At 58.0% G+C, this 10,669-nt stretch overlaps 2 protein-coding genes across 3 annotated transcripts; both read left to right on the top strand.

Moving 5' to 3' along the window:
* Nucleotide 1: 1 nt before the first annotated feature.
* Nucleotides 2-5,479, top strand: LOC127394057 (procathepsin L-like). Of its 2 annotated transcripts, none has more exons than XM_051639790.1 (8): nt 2-993; nt 2,874-2,996; nt 3,139-3,261; nt 3,672-3,821; nt 4,018-4,242; nt 4,333-4,501; nt 4,688-4,802; nt 4,982-5,479. In XM_051639790.1, the coding sequence occupies exons 2-8, from the start codon at nt 2,883-2,885 to the stop codon at nt 5,079-5,081; spliced, it is 996 nt and encodes a 331-aa protein (XP_051495750.1). In that variant the 5' UTR covers nt 2-993; nt 2,874-2,882; the 3' UTR covers nt 5,082-5,479. The 2 variants fall into 2 exon arrangements, with proteins under 2 accessions (XP_051495750.1, XP_051495751.1); XM_051639791.1 differs by lacking the exon at nt 2-993 and adding an exon at nt 1,700-1,762.
* A 608-nt stretch (nt 5,480-6,087) lies between these two features.
* MYDGF (myeloid derived growth factor) lies at nt 6,088-10,439 on the top strand. Its single transcript, XM_051639801.1, has 6 exons — nt 6,088-6,316; nt 7,604-7,654; nt 8,337-8,398; nt 8,638-8,719; nt 9,232-9,304; nt 9,555-10,439. Exons 1-6 carry the CDS (start codon nt 6,161-6,163, stop codon nt 9,632-9,634), a joined length of 504 nt encoding a protein of 167 aa, XP_051495761.1. The 5' UTR covers nt 6,088-6,160; the 3' UTR covers nt 9,635-10,439.
* Nucleotides 10,440-10,669: the final 230 nt, after the last annotated feature.

The raw sequence follows: 10,669 nt of genomic DNA, 5'->3' as shown, positions 1-10,669 counted from the left end.
GAGAGCCAAAACCCTGTCTGTGGGAAAAGCCAAGTGCTCTGGTTGGTTTCTGTGCCAAGCAGGGGAGAGAATATTAAATCCCTGATCTTCCTCGGGGGGAAGCACGATCCAAGCAGTTGAAGATGCAGGGTGGGGAGTTGGGAATCCTGGAGTGTGGGTCCTTGGCTCTGGGTGACCTTGAGAGAGTCAAGACACCCTGTGCTGGGCAACACCAGGCTCTGCTGGAGGTCAGTGCTTCAGCCCCACTTCCCAGGGGGATACAGCTGCTCCCATCCCACCCTGGGACACGTGGAACTTCTCTTCTGGCATGTGCTGGGCCTGCCTAGGTTGCCCCCTCTGGAGCTCAAAGCTTTCCAGACCTGGCCTTGCTGTTTTCCTTTTGAGAAGAGAGTTGGGCATTAATTAAACTGCTATTAAATGCCCTGAGGGTGCAGGCTGGAGGCTTCTGGTTTTAAATGCAAAGCATCCTGCAGCTGGAGCACTTTGTTTGCCCAAGATGGTGTGAGCATATTTTTAATAGATTTTTATTTTTTTTTAATAGAATGGTTTGGGTGGGAAGGGACCTTAAAGATCATCTGGATCCAACCCCCTGCATGGGCAGGGACACCTCCCACCAGCCCAGGTTGCTCCAAGCCCCATCCAACCTGCCCTTCAACACTGCCAGGGATGGGGCAGCCACAGCTTCCCTGGGCAACCTGGGCCAGGCTCTCACCACCCTCACACTCCAGAATCTCCTCCTCATGTCTCACCTAAATGTCCCCTCTTCCAGTTTGCCTCCTTCTCACCCCTGTGTCCAAATAACTGGCCCCAACCATTGCAGTTGTGTTTTAGCTCCTACTACCCACCCCCTTGAGCAACTTCTGGTGCAGTTTTTGAGGTCAGAGGGGCGGAAGGGGACGTGCTGGAGGAAGTTGCACATCTTTGAAGCTTTCTTGAGAGAAACCTGCAGGCAGAGGAGCTGTTCCCTTTTCTCTCTGCCACCTTTAGAGCCAGGTGGGTGCCAAGTGGATGGTAAGAAGCTTTATTTTTGCAGGCTTTCTTTTCAGTCTGAATTTAAACTGCTTTTTTCCTGCCCTGAAAGAGCAAGTGTTTCTTAAAATGTCTGCAGTGCACTCTTGAAACACTCTTGTCTAGAAGAGTTTACAAATCTGGCAGCTTCTTTCTGTTTCTCTGTAGGATGATTTGATGCCATAAAAAAAAAAAACCAAAACCCAACAAGGGGTTGGTTTCCTTCTTTTGGGAATCTGAGAATCCTGAAAGGAATTAACTGGGAAATCACCTCCCTCAATGCTGAGCTTTTCCATATGTAACAGGCTCTGCTGGGGATTGAAACACAAATGATGTGGGAGGCCCCCACCCAGCTGTCCTGTGGGAAAGGTGCTGGGAGGATGAGGCAGGGTGGATTTGGATAAAGGATTTGCAGCTGTGGGATGAAGTTGAGTTCATTTCCTGAAGAGCAACAGCCAGAGGAAGCAGCGGGTGCTGCAACGGGTGCTGGGGAAACTGGGCAGAAACGACTTTTCCTCAAGAAAATGGGATGAAGCTTGAGAGCAGCTTGGGAGTGATTTCTTCCACGAAAACCCAACGCGTGGGGCTTTATTTTTAGGTGGAGGGAGAACAGATGTTCTCGATGGCTTATTTTTAAAAACAAAAACACTGCTCAGGCTACAGAATTAGCTCAGAACAGCCACCACTCAAGCCTGGAAGGTGCTCGAATGGAAAACTTCCCGGCATCTCCGTTCCCAACGTGTGTGGGAGAAAGGTGGGACCATGGTGGCTGTTGGAAAGCCAGTGTGTGGGGTGACAAGGGGTGTCTGAGGCATTTGACCCCTGTGCTTTGCAGAGCAGCACCCCCAGGATAACTGAAGTTGCTCAGAAATACCAGGGTCCATCAGAGGAGGTTTGGGGCACGTGGCTGAGATGTGAGGAAGACAAATGGCTGTGGTGGAGGGGAGGGGACTGGCAGGCAGAGGGGCCAGGGGAAGGGCTGCCTGTGGGTGCTGGCAAGAAAGAAAAGGGTGTAAATTGATAGTGGAAAATCCTCAGGGAGGGATTTTGGGGAAGCACGTAGGCACGGGCAGCCTGTCTTGGGGATGGGACAGATGGGAGGCTTCGGGGAGCAGTGGCTGCTCCACTTCCCCACCCTGGTGGAAAAACCTCTTATCTCCTGTTCCAGCTCGAGCCCCTTGCAAGGAGGCTGGTGTAGATTTCTGCTGGTGCCCGTTTCTTCTGTCTTTCAAGTGAAAATGGCTTCGTCCTGGCCCAGTGGCTGTGCAGTTCTTGCTCCACTGGGGCTCTTCTGCTTTGCCTCGAGTCCCAAAGCTGCTCTGGGTTGGAGCCCGGGGGGCTGAGTTGTCTCCAGCCAACAGGGAAACTGCTCCGGGGGGGGGGCAGACATGGTCCTGCCTTCCCTGCTCATCCTTTAGCTTGGGGTTCCATCCTGCTGGGTGCTGAGCTCCCGAGCAGGGGGTGTTCTCCTTCTCTGGGTGCAGGGAGAGCTGCCATGGGAAGGGGGAAAGAGAGGGAGAGAAAACCAGGGGGGGTGCAAATGAGAAGCGTGGGGAGAGGCTGCAGGGAGGGCTGGCACTGTGTTCATCTCCTCCAGGCTCTGCTCTCTCTCGAAGCTCCTTGTTCCTCTCCTAAAAAGGACAGTTAAATACCACCCAAAGGGCAGCTTGGAGCTCCTGAAGCTCCTGTCAAAACAGCAAAAGCTGATCCAGCTGCAGGAGCCACCGGGTCTCTCTGCCCCCTGCTTTGGCTGCTCTCTTTGCATTCCTCTGCCTCCAGTTCAGGCTGGGAGAGACTCATCCAGCTCCCAGCCCGTGGTGCTCAGCCCCAGGACATTCCTGACCCCTCTCTCACTGTCCCCCCAGTCTGGTGCCATGGCTGTGCTGGGGCTGCTGCTGGTCCTGCTGGGCTGCACCGTGGCACCGGATCCCGCCCTGGAGGAGACCTGGGAAGGGTGGAAGAGCCTCCATGCCAAGCAGTACCTGGGGGTAGGTCCTGCTCCCCCCAGGCCTCCTGACACATCCCAGGGCTGGCTCCAGGAGGTCTCACCCGTGTGCACCCACCCCATCCCCTGTCCCCCTGCTCCCAGGGGACGTTTCTGATCCTGCCACCACTCCGCCCCCGTGGCAGGAGGTCGAGACCATCCGCAGGGAGGTCTGGGAGAAGAACCTGCGGCGCATCCAGCAGCACAACCAGGAGGAGTCCCAGGGGCACCACACCTTCCGCCTGGCCATGAACCACTACGGGGACCTGGTACCTGCCCACGTTCCAGACACCTTCCCTGGGAACCCTGCCTGCACCTGGGGCCTGAAAACCCCCCCGGGTTTTGGTGTGGGGACGCCTTGATGCACTCAGGGCTTGGTCTGGCGTCCTCTTGATGCACCCAAGGCTTGCTCCAGGGGCTGGGTAATCCCAACACGCTCCACCAGGAGCTCCTGGGTCTTCCTGGGGGTTGACCCGATGGTGGGAAGCCCCAGTGTTGCCAGCTTCATAGAATCATAGAATCCTAGGGGTTGGAAGGGACCTCAAAAGATCATCTAGTCCAACCCCCCTGCCAGAGCAGGGTCATCTAGAGTACATCACACAGGAACGCATCCGGGTGGGTTTTGAATGTCTCCAGAGAAGGAGACTCCACAACCAGCCTCCCCCTTGGTGACCTGCAGACGGACGAGGAGTTTAACCAGCTGCTGAACGGCTTCACCCCGACACGGCAGCAGGAGCCAGCACTGCTCTTCCAGGCCTCGGGGGCCCTGAAGACCCCCGCAGAGGTGGACTGGCGGGCGAGGGGCTACGTGACACCCGTGAAGAACCAGGTGGGCACGGGGCGAGGGTCTGCTGGGTGGCACCAAAAAAAAAACACCCCTCTGGGCAACCTCAAGAAGCAGCTCTCCTCCTTCCCCCCCCCCCCATTTTTTGGCTGCTTGAGTTTTGCAGCCCCAGGGGCCACAGCATCCCCGAGCCGTGGGTTTTGGGGCGACGCTGTGACCCCCTCCCTGGCGCCGTCCCCAGGGGCACTGCGGCTCGTGCTGGGCCTTCAGTGCCACGGGGGCTTTGGAGGGGCTGGTCTTCAACCGGACGGGGAAGCTGGTGGTGCTGAGCGAGCAGAACCTCATCGACTGCTCCCGAAAACTGGGCAACGACGGCTGCCGGGGCGGGTACATGACCCGCGCCTTCCGCTACGTGCGCGACAACGGCGGCTTGAACTCGGAGCGCGTCTACCCCTACCTGGCCACGGTGAGGGGCGGCAGCTGGCCCTGGGGGCACAGCAGAATGGGGGGGCTGGAAGGTTCTCAGCACCAACGTCCCCCTTCTCCTTCCTCTCAGGACGCCTCCAGCTGCCGATACAACCCCCGGGACAAGGCGGCCAACTGCTCGGCCGTGGGGCTGGTGGCCGCGGGCAGCGAGGCGGCGCTGGAGCGGGCGGTGGCAGCTGTGGGACCCGTCTCGGTGGCCGTGGATGCCAGCAGCTTCCACTTCCACTTCTACAAGTCTGGTAACTGTCTCGCTCTTCACCGCCTAGGTGGGGAAACCGAGGCAGGGCTGCTTTGCTGGGAGGGGGCAGGAATTGGGAGGTGGGTTGTACCCAGCCCCGGGGGAATAGGATCTACCACCCTGCTCTTACTTGGAGGAGAAACAATCAGGGCCGGGCCCCGGCTCAGCCCAGCTCTGCTCTTCCCAGGGGTTTTCAGCAGCGTGTTTTGCAGCCAGAGGGTGAACCATGGGATGCTGGCCGTGGGCTACGGCACCAGCCAGGAGCGTGGGCACAACGTGAGCTACTGGCTCCTAAAGAACAGGTAAAGGATGAGGAGGGGGGGTCTCCCCAAAACCCACTGCCCCTTTCACCACTGCTGTGTCACCCACTCCTGCAGGGCAGGAGGATCCTGCTCCGTGGGGTGCTCCAGCTTCCCGAGTGGGGCTGGGTGTCGGTGTGTGAGGGAACGGGGATGTGCTCACTCTCCACCTCTTCCTGCAGCTGGTCGGAGGTGTGGGGTGAGCAGGGCTACGTCCGCCTGCTGAAGGGAGCCAACAACCAGTGCGGGGTGGCCAACCAGGCCAGCTTCCCCCTCCTCTGAGCCAGGATTTCCCCTCTCTCTCTCTCTCTCTCCTTCCCCAGCTGCGGATCCAGGGGCTGTTTCCTTCTGGAAAAGGGCTTTTGTTTGTGCCATTGAAAGTGGCACAGCTAATTGCTCTGTGCCTGCAAATGGTGGCCAGGCAGGATTTGGTGGCCAAGGCACAGCTCACCCAGCCCGTCCTTTTCCTTGGGGGAAAGACAAAGCTCCCTCCACACGACGCTTGGCAAGAGGCTCTTTCTCTTGTGCCTCTCCCCCCCCCCCCCCAGCCCTCGCCTGGCTGTTCCTTCTCTTTCCCTTGCTGTGGCCCCTTCTCCTTCCAGCTGAATCCCAAAAGCTGGATTTTCAGGCCCCCGACCCACAGGGGCTGAGCCAGCAGAGCTGCCCCCAACACCCCCAAATAGGTCTTTGCCCCATTAAACCTTCATGACACGGCAGAAAACGAATCTTTCCCCCCATCCTGCTGTTTATTTCCCCCCCCGTCCTGAATCGTTCCGGGGGGGATTTCACTCAGTGTGCAGCCCAGAGAGCCAGCGGGGGCTGCGGTTGGAGGCCCTGCAGGGAGGGGTCCCCAAAACGTCCCACGGCTGCCCTGTGCGCCCCGGGGGGGAGCACCCACACAGCAGGGTGTGACCCCAGAGCTCCACATTCCCCTCTCCCACATCCCAGTGTCCCCACGTCCCACATCCCAGTGTCTCCTCGTCCCATATCCCTGTGTTTCCTGCTCCCAGATCCCAGTGTCCCCTCATCCTACATCCCAGTGTCCCCTCATCCCACCTCCCAGTGTCCCCTCATCCCACCTCCCAGTGCCTCCTGCTCCCACCTCCCAGTGTCTCCTGCTCCCACCTCCCAGTGTCTCCTGCTCCCACCTCCCAGTGTCCCCTCATCCCACCTCCCACTGCCTCCTGCTCCCACCTCCCAGTGTCCCCTCATCCCACCTCCCAGTGCCTCCTGCTCCCACCGCCGGCCCCACACGGCTCCACCTGCCCGGCCTTCCCGCCCACACCCAAGATGGCGGCCGGGGCGCCGCGGCCTCAGCGCGCTCCGGCCCCTCCCGCCGCCGCCCGGGCTTCCTTCCCAAGATGGCGGCGCCCAGCGGGACGGGCGGCGGGAGGCTGTGGGCAGCGCTGGTGCCCGCCGCGCTGCTGTGCCTGGCGGCCCGGGCGGCGGAGGAACCGGGCGCGGCCCGTTTCGACGTGCGGCCCGGCGGGGAGATTCACTCCTTCTCCCGGAGCCTGGTGAGCGGCCGGCAGGGAAGAGGGGTGAGGAGAGGGTACGCGCCTCTCTCTGATTGGCTGCCGGACACGTCGCTCCCGCCTCTCGCCACGGGGATTGGCTGGCGGCGAGGGGGGGGGGCGGGACGAGCGGGTAGCGGAGGCGGGGGGGGGGTCTGGGCCTGTTGCTAGGGGGGCGGTTGCTAAGGGCGGGGGGACCCGGCCTCTGGTGGGGACTGGGGAGGGGGTCCCCGGGGAGAGAGGGGTCCCCGGGGGGGCCTTCAAAGGCCGGGGGATCCCCAAGGAGTGAGAGAGAACCCAGGGAGAGAGAGGGGTCCCCGGGGGTCCTTCAAAGGCCGGGGGGTCCCCAAGGAGTGAGAGAGAATCCAGGGAGAGAGAGGGGTCCCCAAGAGGGGTCTTCACAGGCCGGGGGGTCCCCAAGAGGGGTCTTCAAAGGCCAGGGGGTCCCCAAGGAGTGAGGGGGACTCCGGGGAGAGAGAGGGGTTCCCAAAAGGGGTCTTCAAAGGGCAAGGGGTCCCCAAGGAGTGAGGGAGACTCCAAGGAGAGAGAGGGGTCCCCAAGAGGGGTCTTCAAAGGCCGGGGGGTCCCCAAGGAGTGAGAGAGAATCCAGGGAGAGAGAGGGGTCCCCAAGAGGGGTCTTCAAAGGCCGGGGGGTCCCCAAGGAGTGAGAGAGAATCCAGGGAGAGAGAGGGGTCCCCAAGAGGGGTCTTCAAAGGCCGGGGGGGTCCCCAAGGAGTGAGGGAGACTCCAAGGAGAGAGGAGTCCCCAAGGGGGGTCCCCAAGAGGGAGTCTCCAAAGGAGGGGGCTCCTTAAAGAGAAAGAGAGCCCCCCAAGGAGAAAGGGGGTCCCCAAGGGGGGGGGTCTCCAAGGGCAGGAGGTACCCCAAGGGAAGGGAGGGGTCTCAAGGAGGAAGAGGGTGTCAAAAATAGAGGGTCCCCATGAGAAGGTGGCTCATCAAGGAGAAGGGGCCCTATGGGGAAGGGGGCTGCAGGTCCCTGGACCCCCCCAGAACACAGGTCCCCACCCCAGCACCACGGGGGGCTGCTGACCCCCCCGCAGGGGATGGGGGCGGCGTGGTCCTGCCTCTGTGTCCCAGTGGGGTCTGGACGTGGACGTGGCGAGTGGTCCTCCTTGGTCACCCCCAGGGTGAGCCCCGTGGGGGGCTGCCCCGTGCGCAGCCCTCGGGCATCCCCAGAGCTCCTGTCCTCGGGGAGAAGCGGCTGCTGGGGAGTCAAGAGAAGGTCCTGCCCAGGGAAGGCTGCTCCTCATGGTCTTCTTCTCTCCTCCCAGGGGGATTACACCTGCACCTTCACATACTCAGCTCAGGGAGGAACCAACGAGGTGAGCTGGGCGCTCCGGGGCCTCGCCCTTACCCTCGGTCCCTGGGGCTGCACGGGGTGAGAAGCTGCTGAGGACGGTTTTGCTCGTGATGAGCTGATGGCCAGGAGCTGTGAGGAAGGGATGGTTGCACCGTTTCCAGCCACGTGTGTTTTGCAAAAGTCACTGGTGGGATTTGCTCCCGGGACGGACGCGTCCCCCGCGTGTCGCAGTGATGGTTTGCAGGGCCGTGACGTTTGTCAGGCTTAAGTGATCTCTGGCCTGGATGTCTCTGGAGAACAGGGAGTGACATTTTCATCCCCCAGTTGGTAGGAAGGGCCTCGGAGGAGTAAATCTGGTCTTCTTGAAGGTTTTTTTTGCAGCTCGTGTTGCTGCTGCAGTGGGTGCTTTGCGGTTCCTACTCATTGGCAAGTCCTGTTAGAAAATCAGGTCCTTTTAGCCTAAAGGGAAATGGGATTTAAACTCTTTTCTGCAACTGTACTAATGAATTATGGAGAGGAGAGGGCAGCCAGGCCTTGAGCTTTGTGCAAGACAGAGTAAAAGGCACCATCAGCAAGCGTTGTGTCATTATGTTGTGTTCTTCTAGAGTGGTGGAGACTTGCCTGGTGTGGGAGGGGAGCTGGCTGGCCTCAGGGGTGAGCAGGAAGCCTCTCACCCTCATTAACTGGACCTTTCCCTTCCACAGCAATGGGAGATGGACATTGGAGTCAGCGAAGACAACCTGCTCTTCTCCTGCTCTGTCTGGAGGTGTGTGCTTTAACCCCAAACTCTCTGAGGCCAAAGCAACCACAAGGCAGGTGGGATCTGGGCCGGGGACTCTTCCTCCTGGCTGGCATTGCCTGCTGTGCCTCCGGGTGGGTTCCTTAGCCAGGTGGTGGTTGGTAAATGCTGTGTTTCCCCCTCTCCACCCTCTGTGGCAGGAGGGAGCCATGAATCCTCAGCTTGTCTGCACCTCCATGTCAAAGCCTCTTGCTTTCTTCTTCCAGGCCCCAAGGGAAGTCTTATCTCTTCTTTACGCAGTTTAAAGCTGAAGTGAAAGGAGCCAAGATAGAGCATGCCATGGCTTATGTAAGTCCCAGCTGATCTCTGGGAAGCAGGTGTGTGGGAGGCTGCTATAAAACATGAATTGGAGATGGAAAACATTTATTAGACATCTGTGCAATAAAATCTTCTCCATCGCCTCACTAATTAGGGAGCAGTGGCAGCCAGGAGAGGCTGCAGGTCGGCTCTCCTGCACCATCTTTCTCCTGCTCCCTCCATTTGTTGAGGTTTGCCTCAACAAATTGCATGTGGCAAAGGAAATAAAAACCTCTGCTGGTGTTTTTGGCTGGTTTGTTCTTCCCTTTCCCAGTCCTCAGTGGTGAGGCTGTTCAGTCACCCGAGTGACACCAGTCAGTGGTTTAACAGAAAATGAGAAAAGAGCCAGAGATTTTCCTTCAGATTTCCCAGGTGGCTTTAATTATTCCACTCCACATTGTTAAAATACAAGCTCATTCTGCAAAATGTGGTGGTGTTTGTTTGCTTTGAAGAGCTTCTTGGGTTGCCTTACCTACTTTAAACCTTCTTCCTTCCCATTTCAGTCTCAAGCCGCAGCGGGTGGACAAAGCGACATCCCCTTGAAACAGGAAGAATTTGAAGTCACTGAAACAACAGGTCAGTGACTGAGAGAACGAGAAAGGGGCTTGGGGTGGGGGACAGCAGGATTTTGTGGGTCCTGTCCCAGTGGGAATGTTCCATTAGGGTGGGGGAAGAAGGGGTTTATCACAATGTGCTCGTCGCATGCTTCAGAAGGAAGTGCAATGCCCGATTTGCTGCCTTTATCATCCTGGAAGGGACCCAGCAGGGCTGTTTTGTTCATGCTTTACAATCTGCTTCACCCTCTGCCTCTTTACTCTCTTTCTAGTGTCTCACAGGGAAGGCAAGTTCCGTTTTGAACTGTCCAAACTCATGATTGTAGCAAAAACTCCCCGTGACGAGCTGTGACCCCGGGGTCAACGCTGGGGAAGATCATGGCAGATAAAGAGGATGACTTTTTAACTGCAGGGTTTGGTTGGGGTTTTGGTTGTTTTTTTTTTTGTTTTGGTTGGCCAAACAATTTCTGTTTTCCATATTGAAGTGTGCCAGGGTCCAATACAAGTGGGACTTGGAGGTGTTAAGACAGATGCATTCTGTCTTGTGTCAGAGTAACAATGTGCTTTGCAGCTGGAAACCTCCTCTGAGACTCCTGATCTGCAGCCAGGCCTTCTGTCACCCTCTTTCTGCTTGGTTGATCTGCTGAATGTGGTAAAGCTCCCCTCTAACAGGGGCTCCTTATCTCTCTGGCTAGGAAGGGTAATGCAGAAAGATAAGTGGCTGGATTTAAACATGGTTTGCTAAAGTTGTTAACTCTCTAGTCTCTGGAGGGAGGACGGGATTTCTGTCGCTGCAAACGTGACAGGAGGAACTAATGAAATTGAGTGGGAGGGGGAAGGAAGGAGTGGAGTTGGCCAGAGCTGTCTGACTCCTTGTTGAGTGTGGCTGCTAAAGGTCAACACTGCCAGGAGGGTGTTCTGGACTAGTGTGGAGCACGAGTTGGGATAACGTGGCATGGGGAAGGCAGAGCTGCTTATTCTGACACAACCCAGGAATCCATCCGAGCAACACTTGCACACCTCAGCACAACTGCAGGACTATTTTCTACGTACAGAAGTGGGGGTGTTTTGTTTTTTTTTTTAAATCTAGAGTAATACCAGTGAGGGAATGTGGAATTCCTCTCCTGTGTAAATACAAATAAAGAAATAAAGCATCATGCTCTTGCCTGGAGTCTGCTCCGTGACACCCGCCCTCTCCAGCTGGGTCCCCAGTGGGTGGCACAACCTTTGGTGGTGGCTTGGCCAGGAGGAGCTGAGATGCCACATGAGAGGCTGGAGGCTGTGGAGGGTTTACAGGGGCTCTGCCCACCCCAGAGGAGTCACAGCACCTGAGAACAAGGTTCAGCTGTAAGTTTGCATCACCCAGCAGTGTCATGACGGGTGCTCT

This window comes from Apus apus, chromosome 24, assembly GCF_020740795.1.
Source record: "Apus apus isolate bApuApu2 chromosome 24, bApuApu2.pri.cur, whole genome shotgun sequence".
Classification (NCBI taxonomy): domain Eukaryota; kingdom Metazoa; phylum Chordata; class Aves; order Apodiformes; family Apodidae; genus Apus; species Apus apus.
The sequence above is the reverse complement of the archived record's forward strand: the minus strand, read 5'-3'. Positions and strand labels throughout refer to the sequence as shown.